Source organism: Scyliorhinus torazame, chromosome 7 (assembly GCF_047496885.1).
Source record: "Scyliorhinus torazame isolate Kashiwa2021f chromosome 7, sScyTor2.1, whole genome shotgun sequence".
NCBI classification, from domain to species: domain Eukaryota; kingdom Metazoa; phylum Chordata; class Chondrichthyes; order Carcharhiniformes; family Scyliorhinidae; genus Scyliorhinus; species Scyliorhinus torazame.
In genome coordinates, this window is record NC_092713.1 from 297,002,143 (window position 1) to 297,029,459 (window position 27,317).

The 27,317-nt window shown below is 51.3% G+C and overlaps 1 protein-coding gene across 1 annotated transcript in view; it reads right to left on the reverse strand.

Moving 5' to 3' along the window:
* LOC140427112 (exocyst complex component 1-like) overlaps nt 1-27,317 on the reverse strand; it is a 122,978-nt gene that overhangs the window by 85,975 nt on the left and 9,686 nt on the right. Inside the window, exons 2-3 of the mRNA XM_072512636.1 lie at nt 6,552-6,816; nt 6,276-6,406 (exon numbers count right to left, since the gene is read on the reverse strand). Of these exons, the coding sequence (XP_072368737.1) occupies nt 6,276-6,406; nt 6,552-6,675 (255 nt within the window). The 5' untranslated portion in view covers nt 6,676-6,816. The remainder of the gene's footprint in view (nt 1-6,275; nt 6,407-6,551; nt 6,817-27,317) is intronic.

Consider the following 27,317-nt stretch of genomic DNA (forward strand, 5'->3'; position numbering starts at 1 on the left):
GGGTACGCCACGTAGGCGTATTGAGGGTTCGCATGGCGAAGATGAACCCTCTCGACCAACGGGTCCGATTTGTGCGCCCGCACATGCTTTCGGAGCAAGATGGGTCCTGGGGCTGCCAGCCAGGTTGGAAGTGACGTTCCGGAGGAGGACTTCCTAGGGATGACAAGGAGGTGCTCGTGAGGCATTTGATTAGTTGTGGTACACAGCAGCGACCGGATGGAGTGGAGGGCATCCGGGTGGACTTCCTGCCAACGGGAAACTGGGAGACTTCTGGACCGTAGGGCCAGTAGGACGGTCTTCCAGACCGTACCGTTCTCCCTCTCTACCTGACCGTTTCCCCGGGTGTTGTAACTGGTCGTCCTGCTCAAGGCAATGCCCTTGCTGAGCAGGAATTGACTCAATTCGTCGCTAATGAAGGAGGACCCCCTATCGCTATGGATGTATGCGGGGAAACCGAACAGTGTAAAGATGCTGCAGAGGGCTTTAATGACCGTGGCCGCGGTCATGTCGGGGCAGGGGATGGCGAAAGGGAAATGGGAGTATTCGTCCACCACGTTCAGGAAGTACGTGTTGCGGTCGGTGGAGGGGAGGGGGCCTTTGAAATCCAAGTTGAGGCGCTCAAAGGGTCGGCAAGGCTTTATCAGGTGCGCTCTCTCTGGCCTGAAAAAGTGCGGCTTGCACTCTGCGCAGATTTGGCAGTTCCTGGTGGCTGTTCGGACCTCCTCAACAGAGTTCGGGAGGTTGCAGGTCTTCACAAAGTGGTAGAACCGAGTGACCCCCGGGTGGCAGAGGTCCTCGTGGAGGGCTTGGAGATGGTCTACTTGTGCGTTGGCACATGTGCCGCGGGGTATTGGATGGCTCATTCAGCTTTCCGGGACGATACAAGATCTCATAGTTATCGGTGGAGAGCTCGATCCTCCACCTAAAGATCTTGTCTTTCTTGATTTTTCCCCGCTGTGCATTATCAAACATAAAGGCTACCGACCGTTGGTCAGTGAGGCGAGTGAATTTCCTGCCGGCCAGATAATGCCTCCAATGCCGCACAGCTTCTACTATGGCTTGGGCTTCCTTTTCCACTGAGGAGTGGCGGATTTCTGAAGCGTGAAGGGTCCGGGAGAAAAAGGCTACGGGTCTGCCCGCTTGGTTGAGAGTGGCCGCCAGAGCTACGTCGGATGCGTCGCTCTCGACTTGGAAGGGGAGGGACTTGTCGATTGCGTGCATCGTGGCCTTTGCGATATCCGCTTTGATGCGGCTGAAGGCCTGGCGCGCCTCTGTCGACAGGGGGAAGGTGGTGGACTGAATTAGCGGGCGGGCCTTGTCCGCGTAGTGGGGGACGCACTGAGCGTAATAAGAGAAGAAGCCCAGGCAGCGTTTCAGGGCTTTGGAGCAGTGGGGGAGGGGGGAACTCCATAAGGGGGCGCATGCGTTCAGGGTCGGGGCCTATCACTCAATTACGCACTACGTAGCCAAGGATGGCTAGACGGTCGGTGCTAAACACGCATTTTTCCTTGTTGTAGGTGAGGTTCAGGGCATTAGCGGTCTGGAGGAATTTGCGGAGGTTGGCGTCATGGTCCTGCTGGTAATGGCCGCAGATGGTTACATTGTCGAGCTATGGGAACATGGCCCGCAAATCGTGCTGGTCAACCATTCGGTCCATCTCCCGTTGGAAGACCGAGACTCCGTTAGTGACGCCAAATGGGAATCTTAAAAAGTGGTAGAGCCGCCCGTCTGCCTCGAAGGCAGTGTACTTGCAATCGCTCGGGCGGATGGGGAGCTGATGGTATGAGGACTTAAGGTCCACGGTGGAAAAGACATTGTATTGTGCAATCCGATTGACCATGTCGGATATGCGGGGGAGAGGGTACGCATCTAGCTGCATGTACCTATTGATGGTTTGACTATAGTCTGCTTCTCCCCGGTCTTTACAACTACCACCTGAGCTCCCCAGGGACTATTGCTGGCCTGGATTATGCCTTCCTTCAGCAGCTGCTGGACTTCAGACTGGATAAATGTTCAGTCCTGGGCGCTGTACCGTCTGCTCGTGTTGGCGACGGGTTTGCAATCCGGGGTGAGGTTCGCAAACAAGGAAGGCTGTTCAACCTTGAGGGTCGCGAGGCTGCAGATAGTGAGTGGGGATATAGGGCCGCCGAATTGGAACGTTAAGCTCTGGAGGTTACATTGAAAATCTAACCCTAGGAGAGTGGGGGCGCAGAGGTGGGGGAGGACATAAAGCCGATAACTCTTAAACTCTCTCCCCTGCACTGTTAGGTTCGCGATGCAGAACCCTTTGATTTCTACGGAATGGGATCCCGCTGACAGGAAAATCTTTTGGGTACTCGGATGGATTGAAAGAAAACAGCGTCTTACCGTATCCGGATGGATAAAACTTTCCGTGCTCCCAGAGTCGATCAGACATGGCGTTTCGTACCCGTTAACCAGCACCGTCGTTGTTGCCGTTTGGAGCATCCGGGGCCGCGACTGGTCCAGAGTCACCGAAGCCAGTTGTGGTTGTTGCATCGGGGTGTTTTCTTCAGGCCCCGTGGAGCCATCCATGCTGGGGTCCTTGGCTATCAGCTAAGATGGCGGCGTCCACGGATCGCACGCAGTTGGGGGCGGACAAAATGGCCGTGCCCATGGATCGCATGTGGCCGGAAGGTCACAAGTTGGCGGCGCCCATCCCCCCCGCGTGGGGTCCGGGACCCAAAATGGCGGCGCCCGTTGGCCGCACATGGATCATTGGGGAAGTTGAGTCTGCTGTCCCCGTTCTCCCCCGGAGATTGCGGCCATTCCCCGGGACGGGCACACCGCTGAATAGTGCCCCTTCTTGCCGCAACTTTTACAGATGGCCGAGCGGGCCGGGCAGCGCTGCCGGGGGTGTTTCGACTGCCCGCAAAAATAGCAGCGGGGCCCCCCCGGGTGGTCTGGTGCTCTGGCCGCGCAGGCTTGCGGGGGGATGGGGGGGTGCCGGGGAGTCAGTCGCAGCGGGGGTCCACGGAGCCCAAGGGGCTGCCGCGCGGTCGGGGGCGTAAGCGCGGGCATTTTGTGAGGCCACATCGAGGGAGGCCGCAAGGGCCCGTGCCTCCGTGAGCCCTAGTGAGTCTCTCTCCAGCAGTCTCTGGCGGATTTGGGATGAGGTCATACCTGCCACAAAAGCATCCCTGATTAGGAGCTCCGTATGTTCGTTTGCGCTCACCAATGGGCAGTTGCAGCTCCTTCCCAATATTAGCAGCGAGCTGTAGAACTCGTCCAGCGATTCTCCGGGGATTTGCCGTCTCATCGCGAGTTGGTGGCATGCGTAGACTTGGTTTACGGGCCGAATGTAGATCCCTCTCAGCATGGTAAGCACCGTCGGGAAATCCTCCGCATCTTCGATGAGTGTGTAGATCTCCGAGCTCACCCTGGAATGCAGCACGGTAGCATTGTGGATAGCACAATTGCTTCACAGCTCCAGGGTCCCTGGTTAATTTCCGGCTTGGGTCACTGTCTGTGCGGAGTCTGCACGTCCTCCCCGTGTGTGCATGGGTTTCCTCCGGGTGCTCCGGTTTCCTCCCACAGTCCAAAGATGTGCAGGTTAGGTGGATTGGCCGTGATAAATTGCCCTTAGTGCCCAAAATTGCCCTTAGTGTTGGGTGGGGTAGCTGGGTTGTGGGGATAGGGTGGAGGTGTTGACCTTGGGTAGGGTGCTCTTTCCAAGAGCCGGTGCAGACTCGATGGGCCGGGTGGCCTCCTTCTGCACTGTAAATTCTATGATAATCTATGACCTGCATTTTCTGGTCTTCTGTGGTCCGGCCGGGAGCCGTTCGGAGGTATCCCTCAAAGCACGCTAGCCAGTGTTTAAATATGGCCGCTGAGTTTGCTGCATGAGGGCTGATTCGCAGACACTCCGGGGCGATCTGGAGCTTCATAGTCTTTTAAATCTGCTTAATAAATTGTAGCACAATCAATTACTCACGAGACGAGAAGAGATGAAGTCAATCGAAGGCTTTATTAAGCAGACTTGTTCCCCAGCAGCTCAGTTACGGAATGCGGCTGCTGGGAGAACACGGGTTCTTATACTCCACCTTACTGGGTAGAGCTAGTAGGCGGCAGATCCAATCAGGACCCAGTGTCTGTCTACCAATAGCCTCTCGGCATCACAGGGTACCATACTACCCCTAATACATACCACCACACGGACCCACAGTTCAACCAAACCATCTTTGTGGGTAGTAGAACTGAATTTTGGGTGTTTCTAGCATTATATTTGTGGGTTAATTAATGGGATTCATATTTTGTGTTTAATAAAGTTTGTTGGATTTATACTTGTGTTGTCCATTGTTCTCCTTGCTAGTAAAGACACAGAGGCAAAACCTTTGAGTAATTAAACTGGTTGAAAGTATCTGAATTGGACAGGTACAACATTCCTGATGTTGTCCAAAGTAGATAGTTGGATACATCCTATTGGTTAAAAATGTGCATCCTTCGGATTACAGTGCCATAATCTTCAAATGGAGAACAGCCATGCACAGAATCATTCTGGTTCAAATATCTTTGCTCCATGTACACTTCTAATTATTGTCGTTGGAAAATCCCGAGCATATGCTGTCTTTGAATTTCCTAAACAATTAATGACAATAGTGATACCAGTTGATTCCAGAAATAACATAGATTTTATAGAATGAAAATAATAAACATATATGCCCTCGGTAACCCAGAGTCTGTTCCTGAATAAAGTGTACCAGTCACAAATTCAAAATAACAGCTAACTAATATTAAATGTGGAAATATTAAAGTACAACATTATCACTTTAATTAGTGCACCACTGAAGATTTAACATTTAATAACTTTTTTTTATCAATTCCAAGCAGAGTGCAGAGCTTAATTAATAAATCAAAATGAATAGATAGCATTGGTATTTCTGAGTATTTCAATTTTTGAGTGACTTGGATTTATTGTTACATTCATTTTAAAATTTGGATGATTTGGCAGACAAGTATTTGCTCTTTATTTCAAAAACTATTTTACAAGTGCTTGGTTGCTATGTATGATTCTCTGAAGGAGATGTGGTCTTCAAAATGAAGGCAAAGTGGACTCATGTTGCATCCTCTATTATAATAAACTTCTCATTAGAACTAACGTTTTCCCTGGTGCCAGCTGTAATTCTATTAAGAAGCAATATTACCTTAGCAATACGATACTTTGCTACGAATTACTTCACCAGTCTTCATAAATTAATGATATTGAAGTTTGACTGTACATTTGAATTGACAGTTTATTGTTAACTAATGTTACCAATAAAGTGCCCATTCCAATTACGCTTACGGAACTCCTTGACAGCTTAAGCTAAATTTTCCATCTTTCTTACATTTATATGCAACATTCCAGAAACCATTCACCAGCATTTCAAAATTTTCACAATTATTTTTGTCTGCTTCATGGTGTATGTTCCTCCAAGGGCTCAATTGTTCACCGTAGGAATACATTTTATAGAGACACTCCAGTCATACGTTTATTGCTGTGTTTAAGTCTTCATTCAGCACTAACTTGCTGTAAATTTGCTTCACTGTGAGAGCAGTAAATAGAACATAGAACATAGAAAAATACAGCACAGAACAGGCCCTTCGGCCCACGATGTTGTGCTGAACCTTTGTCCCAGATTAATCATAGATTATCATAGAATTTACAGTGCAGAAGGAGGCTATCCGGCCCATCGAGTCTGCACCGGCCCTTGCAAAGAGCACCCCACCCAAGGTCAACACCTCCACCCAACACTAAGGGCAATTTTGGACACTAAGGGCAATTTATCATGGCCAATCCACCCAACCTGCACATCCCTGGACCGTGGGAGGAAACCAGAGCACCCGGAGGAAACCCACGCAGACACGGGGAGGATGTGCAGACTCCGCACAGACAGTGACCCAAGCCGGAATCGAACCTGGGACCCTGGAGCTGTGAAGCAACTGTGCCATCCACAATGCTACCGTGCTGCCCTTAAGAACAAATAAATCTACACTATATCATTTTACCGTAATCCATGTACCTATCCAATAGCTGCTTGAAGGTCCCTAATGTTTCCGACAATGAGGTGTACTCAACACCACTGCAATCGAGCTACATACTGAAAGCAAGCAAGATTCAGCAAAGTAGTTTGACTGATACGTTAGTAACTATGGTATTGGTGTCAATTTGTTACATTGCATGCATGTCTTCATTGCTAATTTATCTAAATAGTACATCAAGCTCAAATGTCACTCTTTAGTAACAAGGTAGAAAAAATGAGAATCATAATCCTTACTGTCGTTGCATCTCTTCCATCCACCAGTGTTAAATCTTCCAGGAACCAGACCTCCTGGATCATGTATTTCTCTTTAAGTCCATTAGGTAAGATTTTCAAAAAAATGATCTGCACCTCTTCATTCCTCGTAACTAATTTTGGAAAAAAAGATGTACTGCAAGGTATATTATAATATCAAAACCTTTTTTAAAAATTGCTTTAAGAGAACTATAAATTACTGTATAAATGATAGTTTACATGATTAAAGGAAAATGTTATCCCCATTTGATTGACTACCTGTGAGGCACAAGCAGTAATCTTCATTTTCTTCAGATACCTGTATCTGCAGGACATGGATCAGCTTTTCCCCTTTTGGAGTGAAAATGTTCTCTTGTAGCATTGCCTTCCGTACATTTACCATGCCTCTGGTCTGTTACACGTGAAGTGAGTTGGCACTCCCCTCTTGCTTCAGTTTGAAAGGTTTATTTGGCTATTTTTTCCCATTCGAAGAATTTTTAATCAGTGTGGGCTGATCAACAGCCAAACAGAAAACTGCACTGGCCTGAGAAAAGAAAGATAGGAAACAAAATGTACTGCACTTTAAAGTGATAGGACCCATTAACAAGCCATTATTTTCCAGTGAAGTAATGAGCCTGTGAATTGTTTTGGTCAGGAGGGCAGTAAGTAACATAAGATCACACATCAATTGTCACATCCATGCCAAGATCTGTGTGCGAGTAGAGACACAAACTGAAAATGGGTTGATCGATGGTGGATTATCTTAACTCAATTCCAGAAATGGTCAACATACTCAAGGGACTGTAATAAGCCCAAATCAATCAAGTACTTTTAAAAATCTTTGAGCACTTAATGCAGGCGGACGGTGTCAATGGTGCAGGAGCATTTAGTTTGACATAAACTGTGTTTCCTGGAATGTAATCGGATGGGCAGCATGCAGTCTAGACCTTTGATGCAGTTCCCAGAGGACTACAACAGTTGGAGCAGGATAGGTTATGAATGTGTCAGACCTTTTACATTCAATGTTAGGTTACTGCATCAACCTTTCTTACCTGCTACCAGGCCATTAATACGATATCACAGCAATGCCATTACAGCCCGGATAAATCAACTACACCTGACAACTTAGAAGTTTGTTGAAAACTGCGTGCATTTTTCTATCACATGCCACTAATAGGCACGAGACATTGATCCACTGCTATGATATGACTCATACAGTCCACTGCCTTAAAAAAATCATCGACAGATATTCCGTCTCAAAACAGAAACATTTTCTCATTTGCTGCTCCTCATTCCATAGTTACTCCATCTGTGAAGAGAAGAATTTCCTGACATTGGGTAAAGGGATAAGAAATTAGTCAGAAATTTGATTCTCATCCTTCATCAGAAGCATCCTCAATTACTTCTAGTGTTGCCTCTGACTGGTTACCAATAGCATGCAAATAGCATACTAGATATTTGTGATTAATACTATTCTCCAGCCTCTCAGCAGTGTGTTGCCAGGCAACAGGAGGCGCATGCCGTCTGCTGGCGGTGGAATTCTCTGCTCCCGCTGCTGTCAATGAGAGTTCCCAATGAATCCACCCCACACCACCAGGAAACCCCCGGGCGGGGGGGAGGGGGGGGGGTGCTGTACACCAGACCAGAGATTCCAGCCATCAGCGAATGGCTGCAGAATTCCAAACTATGGTTGCAAATTCTACGATAATTTAGCATGAATTATGGAATCCCAAAAGAGCCCAATTGCATTTGGTGGGTTATAGTTCACTCATTGAGTCTGAGTTGCTGTGGCAACAGTCACGTTAGTGTCTGGAGCTATGGACAGTGACGGTACAGACGCTTAACATATTTTCTATTGCATGTATGACCAGAAATCTCTCCCAAACCAAGGGGCGACATGATGACACAGTGGTTAGCACTGTTACTTCACAGCATCAAGGACCCGCTTTCGATTCCGGTGCTCCGGTTTCCTCCCACAATCCAAAGATGTGCGGGTTAGGTGGATTGGCCATGCTAAACTGCCCCTTAATGTGCAAGGATGTGCAGGTTAGGTTATGAGGATAGGGTGGGATGGGCAGGAGATCGGGCCTCGGTAGAGTGCTCTTTTGGAGAATCGGTGCAGACTCAATGGGCCAAATGGCCTCCTTCTGCACTGTAGAGGTTCTATGATTCTATCATCTCTGATAGCCTTGCACTACTCAGATATGATTGCCTATGGGCAGGGCACTGCTGCATCACAGTGCCAGTGACCTGGGTTCAATTCCGGTCATGGATGACTCTCTGTGTGGAGTTTACACATTCTCCCCGTGTCTGCGTGGGTTTCCTCTGGTTGCTTCTGTTTCCTTCCACAGTCCAAAGATTTGAATTTGGATTTGATTTATTGTCACGTGTACCGAGGTACAGTGAAAAGTATTGTTCTGCATACAGTCCAGACAAATCATTCCATACATGAAAAAAGGTAGGACACACGATAGATACACAATGTAAATACATAGACACAGACATCGGGTGAAGCATACGGAGTGTAGTACTAATCAGTAGAGAAGATGCGTGGAGAGATCAGTTCAGTCCATAAGAGGGTCATTCAGGAGTCTGGTAACAGTGGGGAAGAAGCTGTTTTTGAATCTGTTAGTGCGTGTTCTCAGACTTTGTATCTCCTGCTCGATGGAAGAGGTTGGAAGAGAGAATAACCCGGGTGGCAGTCGTCTTTGATTATGCTGCCCTCTTTTCCAACGCAGCGGGAGATGTAGACAGAGTCAATGGATGGGAGGCGGGTTCGCGTGATGGACTGGGCTGTGTTCATGATTCTCTGTAGTTTCTTCCGGTCTCGGGCCGAGCAGTTGCCATACCAGGCTGTGATGCAGCCAGATGGATGCTTTCAGTGGTGCATCTGTAAAAACTGGTAAGAGTCAATGTGGACATGCCGAATTTCCTTAGTTTCCTGAGAAAGTATAGGTGCTGTTATGTTTTTATTGGTCATAGCGTCAACGTGGGTGGATCAGAGCAGATTGTTGGTGATGTGCACACCTAGGAATTTGAAGCTGCCAGCCATCTCCACTTCCGCACCATTGATGCAGACAGAGGTGGGTGCGATACTTTGCTTCCTGAAGTCAATGACCATCTCCTTAGCTTTACTGACATTGAGGGAGATTGTTGTCGTTACACCATGCCACTAGGTTCTTTATCTCCCTCCTGTACTCTGACACATCATTGCTCAAGATCCGACCCACCACGGTTGTGCCATCAGCAAGCCTGTGGATGGAGTTGGAGCCAAATTGTGCCACACAGTCGTGTGTGTAAAGGGAGTATAGTAGGGGGCTAAGTACACAGTCTTGCGGGGCCCCGGTATTGAGGGCTATCGAGGAGGAGATTTTGTTGTTTATCATTACTGATTGTGGTTTATGGGTCAAGAAATCATTCAGTCCAGATTACGACTTCTTGCGAGGTTCCGTTGAATTTCTCGAGACATCTTGTGCATCACGAATCTCCTGAAAGGCCTCTCGCGAGATTTAATGGCCTCATCATGACACGATGTCAGGCACGGCAAGGCCGTTAATCTGGCCATTGTCCTGCTGTGCATAATCTTTTTTATTATGCTGCGATTTTCCTTGTTGTCTCTAAGAGGGTAGTGTTCAGTGGCACGGCCTCACTTCTGCAATCACAATGATTGCATGGTGTTTTCTCTCTTTGTTGCAAGTTCAAGGGAATTCAATACATAAAAGTTAATAGAAGAAGGTGTGCATATTTTAACATTTGAAAGAAGAGTAGGCATTCCATTTAGTACTGAGTGCGAAGAGGAAAATGTTGCCAGCAATCCAGATAGCACTTAACAGGCCTGTTTCATTAGACTCCATGTCAATAAATGTGGTTTCACACAGAGCACACACAAATAGAACCATCCTGTTGATTCACTAATCTCCAACAAAACCTAAAATCATCAAATTGTATTGAATATTGTTGTTAAACTAATTTTCAAATGTGGGCAGCATTGGCAAGGCTGGCATTTATTATACATCTCTGGTGACCCTGGCAAGATGGTGATGGGCATCCTTCTTCAATCACTGTCACAGTTGACACATTTGATGAATTAACGTGGAGAATTGATGAGGGTTATGTGGTTGGGGTGGTGTATTTGGACCTTTAAAAGGCATTTAATAACTTACCACATTATCGACATGTTTGCCAAATTGAAACCCTTAAGAGTAAAGGGGCAGTTGCTGCATGGACATGTGATTGGCTAAGAGGCAAAATGTGAAGAATAATGGTAAATGGACATTTTTCGTACAGAATCATGATATAATGTGGTAAGGCACATTGGGGTGGTTATAAGGACCACTGCTCCATTTTATCATTCATTCATTCGCTGGCTAAACCAACATTGATTGCCCTTGTCCAGGTGATGGTGGGCCATCATCTTGAACTACTGCAGTCTATGTGGTATAGATACACCCACTGTGTTGTTAGGGAGGGAGTTCTGGGATTTTGAAGTGACAGTAAACAAACAGTGATGTAGTTCCAAGTCAGAATGGTGAGTGACTTGGAGGGGAACTTGCAGGTGCTGGTGTTCCCATGTGTCTGCTGCCCTTGTCCTTCTAGATGGTAGCGGTTGTGGGTTTAGAAGGTGTTGCTTAAGGAACCAAAGAGCAGCACGGTAGTATGGTGGTGGTTAGCACTGTGGCTTCACAACACCAGGGTCCCAGGTTCGATTCCCGTGTGGGTCACCGTCTGTGTGGAGTCTGCACGTTCTCCCCGTGTCTGCGTGGGTTTCCTCCGGGTGCGCCGGTTTCCTCACATTAATCCAAAAGATGCACTGTTAGGTAATTTGGACATTCTGAATTCTCCCTCTGTGTACCCGAACAGGCGCAGGAATGTGGTGACTCGGGGCTTTTCACAGTAACTTCATTGCAATGTAAGCCGACTTGTGACAATAAAGATTATTATTATTTTGGTGAGTTTCTTCAATGCATCGTGTAGGTCATACATACTGCTGCCAATGTGTGTAAGTGGTGGAGGGAGTGAATGCTTGTACGTGAGATGCCATCCAAGTGGGTCGCTTTGTCCTTGACGGTGTTACGCCTCATGAGTGTTGTTCGAACTGCACTCATCCAGGTAAGTGCAGAGTATTCTATTATACTCCTGACTTGTACCTTGTAGATAGTGGACAGGCTTTGGGTAGTTATTCACCACAGGATTCCTAGTCTCTGACTGAAGCCACAGTATTTATATGGCTGGCCCAGTTCAGTTTCGGATCAATGGTAACATCTAGGATGTTGATGGTGGGGGATTCAGCAATGGCAATGTCAAGGGGTGATGGTTAGATCTTCTCTTGTTTGAGATGGTTATCACCTGGCACATGTGTGGTGTGAATGTCACTTGTCACTTTTCAGCCCAAGTTTGGATATTGTTCAGGTCTTTCTGCATTTAGAAATGACTTCTTCGGTACCTGACACTGTGCGAATGATGCTGAATATTGTGCAATCATCCCCACTTCCGACCTTATGATGGAAGGAAGGTCATAATACGCTGCTGGCAGGCTAGTGTTGGCATCTGGGGTTCGGTCGTCCGGGTTTTTAGGTGGGAAGGGGGAGGGAAAGCTTAAGAGAGGGTGTGCGGTGGGTGGGATGAAGGGTTTTGAAAGGATGAACAAAGGGGGTAATATTTTGGGGGCGATGGTCCGAATGCGCACAGGGCCCCCCAAAGGACATCCCACCTTCCTTCATACTTTTTAAACACTTGTGTATTAAAACATGGCCTGCGCACTCCCACCCGCCCGCCTGCCCATGCTATTGTATTGTGGCAGGGACAGCTTGGGGGTGGGTGGGAAGATGGTCAGCTATCCACCATTCATAGTGCCTCCCATTAAAACCCCATCTGGCAGGGGAGGTCATAAAACCCAGACCAATGTCCTGTACATGGGTATACAGGGTATGACTTCAAAGTTTCCAGATATCGCAGAACTCAGAAATATAGTGAGGAACTGTAGCGCACAAAGACTCACGAGAGACGAATAGAGATGAAGTCGATGAGGCTTTATTAAGCGTGACTTGTTCCCCGCAGTTCAGTAACAGACTGGCCTGCGGGGGAGAACTCCTGGTTCTTATACTCAGCCTTCAGGGCGGAGCTAGAGGTCAACAGCCAACCAGGACCCGGGATCTGTCAGCCAATGACATCACAGCTTCACAGTCCCACATGACCCCTAATGCATACTACCACATTCACCCCTTGTTAAAAATGAACCCGGCGGGGTGGTGCTTCGCATGGTGGTAGAGGTTTACAAGGCTGGTCCTGGGAGGAAAAACTTTTGCATGTCATCACAGTATGTACAGGGATTTTTTTTTTTGTTTTGAACTATTTACAGTATTCGTAAGAGGGAAAAAGGGGAAAAGAAAAAAAATTCTCGTTAAAGTCCACAACATTCTAGTGTTACACCGATGCCACAAGTCGGTCGGGCGGTCTGGTCGTCCTTGTCGATCGCCTCAGCCCTGGTGGTGGTGGTGCTTGTTCCAGTGTTGTCGCCTCCGGGAGCTTTACGGTTTCTGCTTCAGCTTCATTTCTGGTCGGACCTGGGAGGAGGACCGATCCTCCCGGGAAGGGGGCTGTCGCGGGGTGCGCCGGTGGCAGGGAGGGGGTGATTGGTGTCGGGGGGGTGTGCGTGTTGCCGGCGGGCGCCAGATCTCGCAGGGAGACCGTGTCCTGTCGGCCGTCGGGGTACTCCACGTAGGCGTACTGCGGGTTCGCGTGGAGGAGGTGAACCCTCTCGACCAACGGGTCCGACTTGTGCGCCCGCACATGTTTCCGGAGCAAGATGGGTCCTGGGGCCGCCAGCCAGGTCGGCAGCGACGTTCCAGAGGAGGACTTCCTGGGGAAGACAAGGAGGCGCTCATGAGGCGTTTGGTTAGTAGTGGTACACAGTAGCGACCGGATGGAGTGGAGGGCGTCCGGGAGGACCTCCTGCCACCGTGAAACTGGGAGATCCCTGGACCGTAGGGCCAGTAGGACGGTCTTCCAGACCGTGCCGTTCTCCCTCTCTACTTGCCCGTTCCCCCGGGGGTTGTAGCTGGTCGTCCTGCTCGAGGCTATACGCTTGCTGAGCAGGAACTGGCGCAGCTCGTCACTCATGAAGGAGGACCCCCTGACGCTATGGACGTATGCGGGGCAACCGAACAGTGTGAATATGGTGTTAAGGGCTTTAATGACTGTGGCCGCTGTCATGTCAGGGCAGGGGATGGCGAAGGGGAAACGGGAGTACTCGTCCACCACGTTCAGGAAGTACGTGTTGCGGTCGGTGGAGGGGAGGGGCCCTTTGAAATCCAGACTGAGGCGTTCAAAGGGACGGGAGGCCTTGATCAGGTGCGCACTATCCGACCTGAAAAGATGCGGTTTGCACTCTGCGCAGATGTGGCAGTTCCTTGTGACTGTACGGACCTCCTCCACGGAGTAGGGGAGGTTGCGGGACGTTATAAAATGGTAGATCCGAGTGACCCCCGGGTGGCAGAGGTCCTCGTGGAGGGTTTGGAGACGGTTAATTTGTGCGTTGGCACATGTGCAGCGGGATAGTAATGCCTCCAATGTCGCACAGCTTCCACTATGGCTTGGGCTTCCTTTTCCACTGAGGAGTGGCGGATTTCTGAGGCGTGGATGGTTCGGGAGAAAAAGACCACGGGTCTGCCCGTTTGGTTAAGGGTGGCCGCTAGAGCTACATCGGAGGCGTCGCTCTTGACCTGGAAGGGGAGGGACTCGTCGATGGCGCGCATCGTGGCCTTTGCGATATCCGCTTTGATGCGGCTGAAGGCCTGGCAAGCCTCTGTCGACAGAGGGAAGGTCGTGGTCTGTATTAGGGGGCGGGCCTTGTCTGCGTACTGGGGGACCCACTGGGCGTAATATGAAAAGAACCCCAGGCAGCGTTTTAGGGCTTTTGAGCAGTGAGGGAGGGGAAATTCCTTGAGGGGGCGCATACGTTCGGGGTCGGGGCCTATTATCCCATTGCGCACTACATATCCCAAGATGGCTAGCCGGTTTGTGCTAAAAACGTACTTGTCCTCGTTGTATGTGAGGTTCAAGGCTTTAGCGGTCTGGAGGAATTTTTGGAGGTTGGCGTCGTGGTCCTGCTGGTCGTGGCCGCAGATGGTTACATTGTCGAGATACGGGAACGTGGCCTGCAACCCGTGTTGATCAACCATTCGGTCCATCTCTCGTTGGAAGACCGAGACCCCGTTTGTGACGCCAAATGGGACCCTTAGGAAGTGGTATAATCGCCCGTCTGCCTCGAAGGCTGTGTACTTGCGGTCACTTGGGCGGATGGGGAGCTGATGGTAGGCGGACCTGAGGTCCACGGTGGAGAAGACCTTATATTGGGCAATCCGATTGACCATGTCGGATATGTGGGGGAGAGGGTACGCATCTAGCTGTGTGTACCTGTTGATGGTCTGGCTATAGTCTATGACCATCCTTTGCTTCTCCCCTGCCTTTACCACTACCACCTGTGCTCTCCAGGGACTATTGCTGGCCTGGATTATGCCTTCCTTCAGTAGCCGCTGGACTTCGGACCGAATGAATGTCCGGTCGTGGGCGCTGTACCGACTGCTCCTAGTGGCGACGGGTTTGCAATCCGGGGTGAGGTTTGCAAACAAGGATGGGGGCTCAACCTTGAGGGTTGCGAGGCCGCAGATAGTGAGTGGGGTGAACAAAATGGCCGCCCCCATGCATCGCACAGGGCTGGGGGGTCACAAGATGGCGGCGGGGGTGGACAAAATGGCCGCCCCCATGCGTCGCACAGGGCTGGGGTGTCTCAAGATGGCGGCGCCCCTCCTCCCCTCGTGGTGGCCGGGACCCAAAATGGCGGCGCCTGCGGGTCGCACATGGGGCGCTGGGGGGGTTGGGGAGCGTTTGAAACGCGCAGGACTCCTTGTTCTCCGGGGACAGCGGTGGCCGGGACCCAAAAAGACTGCGCCTGCGGGTCGTACATGGGGCGCTGGGGGAGTTGGGGAGCGTTAGAAACGCGCAGGACTCCTTCCTCTCCTGGGACAGCGGCGACCTCCCGGGACCGGCACACAGCCGCGAAATGGCCCTTTTTCCCGCAGCTCTTGCAAATCGCTGCGCGGGCCGGGCAGCGCTGCCGGGGGTGTTTCGCCTGGCCGCAGAAATAGCAGCGGGCCCCCCCGGGACGACTTGGCGTCTGAACCGCGCAAGCCTGTGGGGTGGGGGGGGGTTTGTCGCGACGGGGGTCCTCGGAGCCCAAGGGGCTGCCGCGCGGTCGGGGCCGTACGCGCGGGCATTTCGCGCGGCCACATCTAGGAAGGCTGCAAGGGCCCGTGCCTCTGAGAGTCCTAGCGACTCTTTTTCTAAAAGTCTTTGGCGGATTTGGGGAGAGTTCATACCTGCCACAAAAGCATCGCGAATTAACATGTCCGTGTGTTCAATCGCGTTTACCGGCGGGCAGCTGCAGGCCCGTCCCAAAATTAGCAGCGCGGCGTAGAATTCGTCTAGCGATTCTCCGGGACTTTGCCGTCTCATTGCGAGTTGGTAGCGTGCGTAGATCTGGTTCACTGGGCGAACATAGATGCTCTTTAGTGCTGCGAACGCCGTCTGGAAATCCTCTGCGTCTTCGATGAGAGGGAAAATTTCCGGGCTTACCCTCGAGTGCAGGACCTGTAGTTTCTGGTCTTCTGTGACCCGGCCGGGGGCCGTTCTGAGGTATGCTTCGAAACAAGTCTGCCAGTGTTTAAAAACTGCTGCTGAGTTCACTGCGTGGGGGCTGATCCTCAGGCATTCCGGGATGATCCTGAGCTCCATAGTCCTTTAAGCACGCTTAATAAATTGTAGCGCACAAAGACTCACGAGAGACGAATAGAGATGAAGTCGATGAGGCTTTATTAAGCGTGACTTGTTCCCCGCAGTTCAGTAACAGACTGGTCTGCGGGGGAGAACTCCTGGTTCTTATACTCCGCCTTCAGGGCGGAGCTGGAGGTCAACAGCCAACCAGGACCCGGGATCTGTCAGCCAATGACATCACGGCTTCACAGTCCCACATGACCCCTAATGCATACTACCACAGGAACATTGCAACAAACCTCAGGAGATTTATTTGTCTCCAGTCCAACAAGAGATGAACTAATATTTGATCTTGTTCTGGGAATTGAAGTAGAGCAAGTGGAGTTAAAGTCGAAGGTCATCTAGCTAACACTGACCACAACCTAATTCAGTTTATAGCAATTATGGATAGAGACAGAAAATATCAAAGATATCAACTGAAAAATAATTTCAATGATTTAAGAAGGAACCCTGCACAGCTAGATTGTGAAAGATAATTGCAGGGTAAATCAGTAATGGAGCAATGGAGGGCATTCAGCAATGACATAGTTCAGCTTCAAACTCGGCACATTCATTTGGGGAAAGAGATAGATCATCCAAAGTTAGTGCAATCTGGATTACAAAATAAATTAAAGTTTAAAAAAAAAAAAAAAAGGAGGCTTATGACAAATATTAGTGTTTCATGATATGTTCAGGGTCGAGATAGATTTCTTTGGGGTATGATTATTCTCCCAAAGTAAGCGTCTTGAGGCTGTAGTTTGTTAAAACCATTACTCGTTATTTACAGGTACTCTGTACATATTGGGGACTCTTCCTGAGGCTAGAATTTCTCCTCCCTCCAGATAGGCACAGTGGGCTACACAACTGGCTTGTAATGCAAAACAAGGCAGCAGCGCGGGTTCAATTCCTGTACCGGCGTCCCCGAACAGGCGCCGGAATGTGGCGACTAGGGGCTTTTCACAATAACTTCATTGAAGCCTACGTGTGACAATAAGCTATTATTATTATCTCTGTTACTTAACCATATGATGTTATGTCATCATTACATCAGCCTCATTTGTGCTTTTGGTGTTAATCCTTTACATCTGCCTCCATGTCTTTCTTGACCAATCTCCTTGAAATTGTTCTGTTCTCCTTCTCAAGTCAAGGGTATTCCATACTCTTCCTTCTATTGGTGCTTGTGTTCTTCTCCTGGGTGGCACGAGCGCTTTGTCTTATTTCTTCTTTATTCTTTTCAGGACCTGAGTAGTAAGCCCAAGTTTCTATTGGCTCTCTTTCAGAGGAGATTAAAAGTTCTTTAATCTTTACAAAAGCATTTTGCTGGCCCACATTCCAACACCACTGTTGACTTCATCTCAACAGCTGTCTCAAAGGCTCAATCACCTCTGCCAAATTTTGTAGCAACCTGTGAACTTGGTTGACTATCCCAAGGAAGTATTGAAGCTCAGTTATGTTCTTGGGTTGCGGAAACTCTCTGATTACTTTTGTTTTTTGTGGATAGAATGTGATTCTAGTGGCTTATACAATATGACTTAGAAATTCCAATGTAGGTTTGGCAAACTCACATTTTTCATTCATCCAGCTTCATGTAATACTCTCAGGACTGACCAGTTTGGCAGCCCTGGTCACGGCTCCCCTACCGCTTGCGCCGGCCAGGTACTCCACCAGCCGGGTAATGGGGGCGGCCCTGCGGATTTGGGGCCAGTGGAGAAAGCATGCAGGGGAGGTGGGGGCGTCGGTCTGGGCTCCAATTTGTGATAACCATCGATTCGCCCCCGGGAACATGGATGAAGGGTTTCGAGCATGGCGGCGGGCGGGGGTGAGGAGGGTGGGTGATATGTTCCTGGAGGGGAACTTTGCGAGTTTGAGGGATTTGGAGGAGAAAGCTGGGCTGGAAAGAGGAAACGACTTTAGGTACTTACAAATGCGGGACTTTGTCCCAGACAGGTCCCATCCTTCCCACGCCTCCCGCTAATAGGGATTCAGGACAGAATAGTCTCTGGAGGAGAAGGAGGAGAGGGTAGAGTCTCGGGTATTTACAAGGTGCTCATGAAGGGGGAAGAGTCCCAGACGGAGGAGCTGAAACTCAAATGGGAGGAGGAACCCGGCAGGGAGATGGAGGACGGGGTTTGGGCGGAAGCCCTGAGTAGGGTAAACCCAACCGCAACGTGTGCCAGGCTCTGCCTGATTCAGTTTAAGGTCATTCACCGGGCTCACATGACGGTGGCTCGGATGAGCAAATTCTTTGGGGTAGAGGACAAGTACGCTAGATGCGCGGGAGGACCAGCAAACCACGTCCACATGTTTTGAGCATGCCCTAAGCTTAGGGGATACTGGGAGGGATTTGCGGATGTCATGTCCCGGGTGCTGAGAACAAGGGTGGTGATGAGTCCAGAGATGGCAATTTTCGGGGTTTCGGAGGACCCGGGTGTCCAGGGGGAGAAAGAGGCCGATGTTCTGGCCTTTGCTTCCCTGATAGCCCGGCGGTGAATACTGCTGGCATGGAGGGACTCAAAACCCCCAAAGACCGGAATGTGGCATTCGGACATGTCAAGTTTTCTGGGTATGGAAAAAATCAAGTTCGCCTTGAAGGGATCTGTACTGGGGTTCGCCCGAAGGTGGCAACCATTCATCGACATCTTCGCGGGAGAGTGAACGTCAGTGAGGGGGGGGGGGGAAGAGATTAGGGTAGTGTAGGAGGGATAAACAGGGGGGAGTGTATGTGGGAGAGGAGCGGGTATGTGCATTATGGTTTGGTTGAAATGTTGGTTTTCTGTTGATGTTTGCATATTTCTGTAATCTGTAACTGTTTACAATGCCAAAAAATACCTCAATAAAATTGTTTAAAAAAAAAGACTCTCAGGACTGCTCTAACCCTGCAGTCATGGGGCGAAATTCTCCCCCAACGGCGCGATGTCTGCCGACTGGCGCCAAACACGGCGCCAATCAGACGGGCATCGCGCCGGCCCAAAGGTGCGGAATGCTCCGCATCTTTGGCGGCCTAGCCCCAACATTAAGGGGCTAGGCCGACGCCGGAGGGATTTCCGCCCCGCCAGCTGGCGGAAATGGCGTTTGTTGCCCCGCCAGCTGGCGCGGAAATGCGGCGCATGCGCGGGAGCGTCAGCGGCCGCTGACAGTTTCCCGGCTCATGCGCGGGAGCGTCAGCGGCCGCTGTCAGTTTCCCGCGCATGCGCAGTGGGGAGAGTCTCTTTCGCCTCCGCCATGGTGGAGGCCGTAGCGGAGGCGGAAGGGAAAGAGTGCCCCCACGGCACAGGCCCGACCGCGGATCGGTGGGCCCCGATCGCGGGCCAGGCCACCGTGGGGGCACCACCCGGGGTCAGATCGCCCCGCGCCCCCCCCCAGGACCCCGCCCACGCCGCCTGGTCCCGCCGGTAAATACCAGCTTTGATTTACGCCGGCGGGACAGGCAATTTCTGGGCGGGACTTCGGCCCATTCGGGCCGGAGAATCCAGCGGGGGGTCCCGCCAACCGGCGTGGCCCGATTCCTGCCCCTGCCCAATCTCCGGTACCGGAGACTTCGGCGGGGGCGGGGGCGGGATTCACGGCGGCCTACGGCCATTCTCCGACCCGGCGGGGGGGTCGGAGAATGACGCCCATGATCTTTCCTCCTGGAGCCCCATTTGTATAAATATGTGGTCCATATGGCATTTTACTCCTTCCATGCCTTCTAGAGTGTGTCATTAGCCTCTGGAAATTTTCCGGAGTAGATGCAATTCCAAATATTAATCTATTGAAACAATAAGGACTGAAGTGTTTCTAAATGTTTTGGCAATCTGAGTTATTTGTCCAGAGGCAACAACTAAGATCCACAGTTCCATCCAATCTGATGAAGAGAGTACTCTTGTCTAGTTTGGCAAGACTCTCATCAACTGAGGCCATCGGGTAGATCTCATCATAGATTATCATAGAATTTACAGTGCAGAAGGAGGCCATTCGGCCCATCGAGTCTGCACCGGCTCTTGGAAAGAGCACCCTACCCAAGGTCAACACCTCCACCCTATCCCCATAACCCAGTATCCCCACCCAACACGAAGGGCAATTTTGGACACTAAGGGCAATTTATCATGGCCAATCCACCTAACCTGCACATCTTTGGACTGTGGGAGGAAACCGGAGCACCCGGAGGAAACCCACGCACACACGGGGAGGATGTGCAGACTCCGCACAGACAGTGGCCCAAGCTGGAATCGAACCTGGGACCCTGGAGCTGTGAAGCAATTGTGCTATCCACAATGCTACCGTGCTGCCATGTTCCATTGGCCTGTTTTGTTGCGTTAAATCCACACAACATTTTATGGAGCTGTTTGGATTTGGGACCACAACCATTTCTGAACACCATTTCGTTGGCATGGTGACCAGGGAGATAACCCCTTGCTGTTGCATTTTCTTAATTTCACCCTTGACATGGAATAGGGACTTTCCTCAGTGCAAAGAGGTAACTTGGTTTTGCATCACTTCATAGGGTGAGATGCTACTTGGTCTTCAATTTCCCTCGACCTGTAAGTGAGTTTGGAAATTAATTCCTGAATGTGCTGCTGTAATGCTCATCAGCAACTTCACCCACTTCATAGATTAGCTTGAATTTTAAGCCTGCCTTTTGCTCAGTAGAGAGCATTCTTGATTTTAAATGATACAGAGAGGTCGATGGTCACTCTGGGTCGGATTCTCTTATCCTGAGGCTAAATGTTGACGCCGTCAGAAACGCCGTCGAGCACGGCCCCAGGATCAGCAATTCTGGCCCCTACAGGGGGCCAGCAGGGCGCTGGAGCGGTTCACGCCGTTCCAGCTACTGATCCGGCCATGGAATGGGCACCGGGGAATGCGCGCATGCGTAGTGGGTCCGGCACGAACCCACGCATGCGCAGTCCCACCGGTGCGATTTCCGCGTATGTCTCCGCTGTCCATGCCAGCCCTGTCCCAACATGGCGTAGGAGTACAGGTGCCGGCGCGGAAGAAAGGAGGCTGGGAGACAGAGAGGTCTGAGGTGGGTCCCAATCGCGGGCCAGGCCACATTGGAGGCCTCCCCCTGGGTCAAAACCCCCCCTCCCCCTCCCCATAGGCCACCCCCCGGACCCTTCAACGCCGAGGTTCCGCCGGCTCAGAGCATGTTAGAACGGCGCCGGCTAGACTCGTTTTTTTTTATTTACGGCTGCTCGGCCCATCCGGGCTGGAGAATCCCGCTGCGTAGAGCGGCCCCTGACCGGTGCTGCGCCGACCACAGCTGGCCCCAATTCTCCGCTGGCGGCATGGCACGATTCGGGCGGCCCGCTGGCGATTCTCCGACCCGCCGTGGGATTGGAGAAACCCGCCCTCTATCTTTATACTTCAACTTTTCCATGAGTTGGTATTTGATTTTCAATGTCATCCCACCAGCACCTTGCAATTTGATAGATGAGGGTTGCAATGTAATTTACTTGAGCCATTTGACTTGTCAGACAAAACAGAAATCCCTGCTCCTGTGTCTAATTTAATCTCTCTGGGGTGTCCATCTACTTCAACTTTAATACCTCAGTTTTTGTTTTCAGTTTTATTGAGGTGGAAACGCTGGCAAAATGGCATGGGAAGGCAACTGGTGGCTTAAGTCAGTAAAGTGTCCTATTGAGCGACTTTTCCCAGTTTGATTGGCATTTTACCAGCACTTAGGGGCCCCTGCCTAGTGTGGGAAGACTGCCGTGTAACCCTTTGCATCCCCCCTCTCTGACCATCAAAGCAAATTTTCCTCCCACCCACTACACCCTGTTGGCTATGACAGCAGAACTCTCGCCCACACCATAAAATCCAGCCCATAAGTTGTAAATGGTTTGCTCGGAAAAACATTGAGACAATTAAAGATCCAAGATAAAATCTTTATGTTCAGGCAAAGGATGTGGCAAATGCAGTAAATGAGTACATGAGTACAAAGGAAACAGATGCTCTGAAAACTGTGTTAAAAGAGGAGAAGGAATTTATTAACAGGATTAGGATAAACAGAGAAGACACACTAAAACGATTATCAATATCGTTTAGTGAACTAGTGAAAGTTCGTAAATTACCGGGAATAAATGGAATGCATTGTAGGTTGCTGAAAAATGCATAGGTAAAGAAAGCAAAGGCTATTTTTGTCACAAGCTTTCAATCGTCATTGAGTAGTGTAGGAAGTCTGGAGGGTTGCTCATTATCACAATTCAAGAAAGCAGTGAGGGCAAAAGAAAAGTTAGCCAACATGACATTGGTTGTGGAATGTTATTGGAAACCATTATCTAGGACACAATAAACTTTCAGTTGGAAAGGCATGGGTTAATCAAGGAAAACAGGCAGGGATTTATTATTGGTAAGCACTGACTAATTTGATTAATCAATCCTCTTCCTTACCTCATTAAAGAATTCAATAGATGTGGGGCGCGGTTTAACCAAAAAGTTTCAAAGTGTGCTCGCGAGCGGGAACTCAATGACAGAATCACAAGATCACAGAATAATACAGTGCAGAAGAGGCCCTTCGGCCCATCGTGTCTGCACCAATGCATGAAAGACATCTGACCTGTGTACCTAATCCCATTTGCCAGGACTTGGTCCAAAGTCTTGAATGTTATGACATGCCAAGTACTCATCCAGGTAATTTTTTAAGGATGTGAGACAACACACTCACTACCCTCTGGGTAAAAAAGACTTTCCTCAAATCCCCCCAATCCTCCTGCCCCTCACCTTGAACTTGTGTCCCCATATAACTGACCCATCAACTAAGTGGGACAGTTGCTCCCTATGTAATCTGTCCATGTTCATGTCCCTCATAATCTCGTATACTCCCGTGAGCTTCCGATGCTCGGCCCAGCGAGGCCATCACCGCTATAAAACGTTAATTGGTTCACTTAAAAAGGCCCCATTGCAGGCCACAAATGATGGCATCGCTGGCTGACTTGCTGTGGACCGCACTCGCCACCCCTGTGCTGACAAGGGAGACAGCACTTAAACCAATCCGACGCAGCCAACCCCACTCAGCTCGCAGCCATGGGGTTGCCGACCTGGGCAGATTGCTGGACCCGGTAGCGTCCAAACGGGATGCCATGTTCCCGTGAGGGTTTCGGAGGGTCAGCCACAGGGCAGTCAATGCCGCCTGGAAGGAAGTGGCAGCAACTGGCAGCTCAGGAAGTGTCACCAGGAGAACCGGCATCCAGTGCCGTAAGAAGATGAACAATCTCCACCGGACCTCACAGGTGCATTGGCACCGGGGTGGCCTGGCACCTGGGGGTGGGGAATGAGCCTGGCCTGCGCCCGTCCACCACTGTACCATGTCCCTGCCCACCCATGTCCAGCAGTGCCGCCCATGCTGCCCCTCTCCATACAGCCCATCCCCCCATACTCCCCATCCAATCCTGCATACTCTCCAAACCACATCCCCCATACACCCCCTATACTGCACATTCCCGGCCCCCCAATTCAGCCTACCTCGCATACGGCCTATCCCCCACCCTGGCTGCAACACCCCGACCAACCCTCCCCCACCCCTGTGATGAACGATGCGTGAAACTAACGATGCCCCTCTGCGTCCCTGCAGGAGAAGTTGGCCCACGACAGATGGGAGAAGGCCCAGACAGGTGTCGGTGCGCCGGACATCAGAGTTCCTCACCTCCCCCCCCCCCCCCACCCCCTGGGGCAGCACGGTGGCGCAGTGGTTAAAACTGCAGCCTCTCAACGCTGGGGTCCCAGGTTCAATCCCGGCTCTGGGTCACTGTCCATGTGGAGTTTGCACATTCTCCCCGTGTTTGCGTGAGTTTCGCCCCCACAACCCAAAGATATGCAGTGTAGGTGGATTGGCCACGCTGAATTGCCCCTTAATTGGAAAAAATGAATTGAGTACTCTAAAGATTTACCTGGAGCTGTTGCAGTCGCTAGGGAGTGGCCATGATATTCAGAGGGGGATGTTAGCGACCGTTCAGCAGGTCCATTGCCGATTGGAGAGGTCCCAGAGGCTACGGGTGCAGGAGATGGCACTGGAAATGTGTGGCACCAAGGCCAACATCGCTAGGGCGACGTCCACAGTGGAAAGCCTGGTGCATGATGTTGGCAGCATGAGTGGAAGTGTTGAAGGCGTGGCTCTGTCGGTGATGGCCATGGCTGAGCGCCTCGACAGCATGTCCCAGCTGCTGGGGGACTTTGGTAGTCACCACTAGTGGCATATTATAAGTATTATGGCACTGCCCGTATATTAGAGGTACAAGGGTAAATCCCTGCCTGCTGGCTCCATCCAGTAGGCGGCATATAAATGTGTGTGCTCTTCTTTACTGCAGCCATTCTGGTTCCAGCTACAGGAGGCACAACATTTTGCTCAATAAAGCCTCGATTGTTCCACTGTTCTCGTCTTTGTGGTAATTGATAGTGCATCAATTTATTGAGCAAGATTTTTTAAACGATGGATCTCCGCATCAAGCCTGATCACCTACAACTGCGCCCTCAAGCAGCCAACGCGACGTCCACCTTTGACCACTGGCTAGCCTGCTTCGAAATCTATCTCAGAACAGCCGCTGAAGAACCCTCGGACTCGCAGAAGCTCCACGTCCACTATTCACGGGTGAGCCCTGACATTTTTCCTCTCATCCGGGATGCGCCCACCTACTCCGAAGCGATGGAGCGCCTGAAGCGACATTACCTTCAACCAGTAAATCAAGTATACGCCAGGCACCTCCTGGCCACAAGACAGCAACTCCCCGGGTAGTCTCTGGACGATTTCTGGCATGCCCCGCACATCCTAGGTAGGAACTGTGACTGCCAGGTGGTTTCGGCAGTCCAGCACACAGAACTTTTAATTAGAGACGCTTACGTCACGGGCATGAAGTCTGTGTACATCCGCCAGTGGCTACTGGAAGAGGGTACACTCGATCTTACGGGAACTAGGCAGCTCGCTAACTCGTCAGAAGTGACCTCCCGTAACGTTCTGTCCTACGCACCCCGACCTCGCGGCACCCTCGTAGGCATCGTGGGCCCCACCACCTGCCGACTCCAGCTCACCGCAAGCCTGCGCTGTGTGGCAGCCAGCCAACTCTGCGGGGCCCAAGTGTTATTTTTTAGGGTAAAACAAACACCCCAGGCAGCGCTGCCCGGCGCGGAGCATGACCTGCAACGAGTGTGGGAATAAAGGACACTTCGCTTCTGTTTGCCAGGCCCGGTCGGTCGCCGCTGTTTCCAGGCCCAGCGTTCCTACACCCCCCACGTGCGACCTAGGGGCGCCGCCATTCTCCCCTTCGCAAGCCACGTGCGGCCCGTGGGCACTGCCATCTTCCTCACTGCAAGACACGTGTGGCCCGTGGGCACCTTCATCTTTGATGCCGCCCGCCATGTGCGCCCCATGGGCGCCGCCATCTTCGGCACCATTTTGGACGGCGCCTCAGGACCCCTGCACGTCTGGCCGTTCATCGCCTGCCGCTACCTCCGCCACCGCTGACCAGCCCGGGACCTCCCAGCATCTGCCGCAGCGCGCCTCTATCACCCTGGATCAGTCCCGGCCCCGCAACCTCGTGACCGCAACAACGACGGTGAAGATCGATGGGCACGAGACGACCTGCCTTTTTGACTCCGGGAGCACAGAGACCTTCATCCACCCCACTACAGTAAGGCGCTGCTCCCTACGGTACACCCCGTCACCCAGAAAATCTCCCTGGCCTCCGGATCCCATTCTGTGGAAATCCGGAGTACTGCATCACGACCCTCACCGTCCAAGGCGTAGAGTTCAGCAACGTCCGGCTCTACGTCCTCCCCCACCTCTGCGCTGCCCTGTTACTCAGCCTGGTTTTCAGTGCCACCTCCAAAGCCTAACCTTAAAATTCGGCAGACTCCTACCCCCCCTCACCGTCTGCGGACTCACGACCCTTAAGGTCGATCCACCTTCCCTGTTTGCGAACCTCACCCTGGATTGCAAACCCGTCGCCACCAGGACCAGACGGTACAGTGCCCAGGACAGGACCTTCATCAGGTCGGAGGTCCTACGCCTTCTGCGGGAAGGGGTCATTGAGGCCAGCAACAGCCCCAGGAGAGCTCAAGTGGCGGTAGTGAAGACTGGGGAGAAGCACAGGATGGTCATTGACTCCAGTCAGACCATCAATCAGTACACGCAGCTCGACGCGTACCCCCTCCCACGCATATCTGACATGGTCAATCAGATTGCCCAGTATTGTATCTTTTCCACGGTGGACTTGAAGTCCGCCTACCACCAGCTCTACATCCGCCCAGAGGACCGCCAATACACTGCGTTCAAAGCAGATGGCTGCCTCTATCACTTCCTTAGGGTTCCCTTCGGTGTCATTAATGGGGTCTCGGTCTTCCAGCGAGAGATGGACCGAATGGTTGACCGGTACGGACTGCGGGTCACCTTCCCGTACCTAGATAACGTCACCATCTGCGGCCACGATCAGCAGGACCACGACGCAAACCTCCAAAAAGTCCTCCAGACCACCAAACTCCTTAATCTCACATACAATAAGGAAAAATGCGTGTTCCGCACCAACCGCTTAGCCACCCTTGGCTATGTCGTCGAAAATGGAGTCCCAGGGCCCGACCCCGACCACATGCGCCCCAACTCTGGGGCGTGCTGGAACTCCCTCTCCCCCACTGCCCCAAGGCCCTGAAACGATGCCTGGGGTTTTTCTCCTATTACGCCCAGTGGGTCCCTAATTATGCAGACAAGGCCCGCCCACTCATTCAGTCCACAGTTTTCCCCCTGGTGGCTGAGTCCCGCCAGGCCTTCAACCACATCAAGGCAGACATCGCCAAGGCCACGATGCACACGGTCGACGAGTCCCTCCCCTTTCAGGTGGAGAGCGATGCATCGGATGTAGCTCTGACCGCCACCCTCAACCAGGCGGGCAGGCCCGTGGCCTTCTTTTCCCGCACCCTCCATGCCTCCGACATTCGGCACTCCTCTGCCGAAAAGGAGGAGCAAGCCATTGTGGAAGCTGTGCGACATTGGAGGCATTACCTGGCTGGCAGGAGATTCACTCTCCTCACTGACCAATGGTCGGTTGCCTTTATGTTTAATAATACACAGCGGGGCAAGATCAAAAATGACAAGATCTTGAGGTGGAGGATCGAGCTCTCCACCTATAATTATGAGATTTTGTATCGCCCAGGGAAGCTCAACGAGCCCCTTGATGCCCTATCCCACGGTACATGTGCCAGCACACAAGTGGACCGACTCCGGGCCCACCACTATGACCTCTGCCACCTGGGGGTCACCCGGTTCTTCCA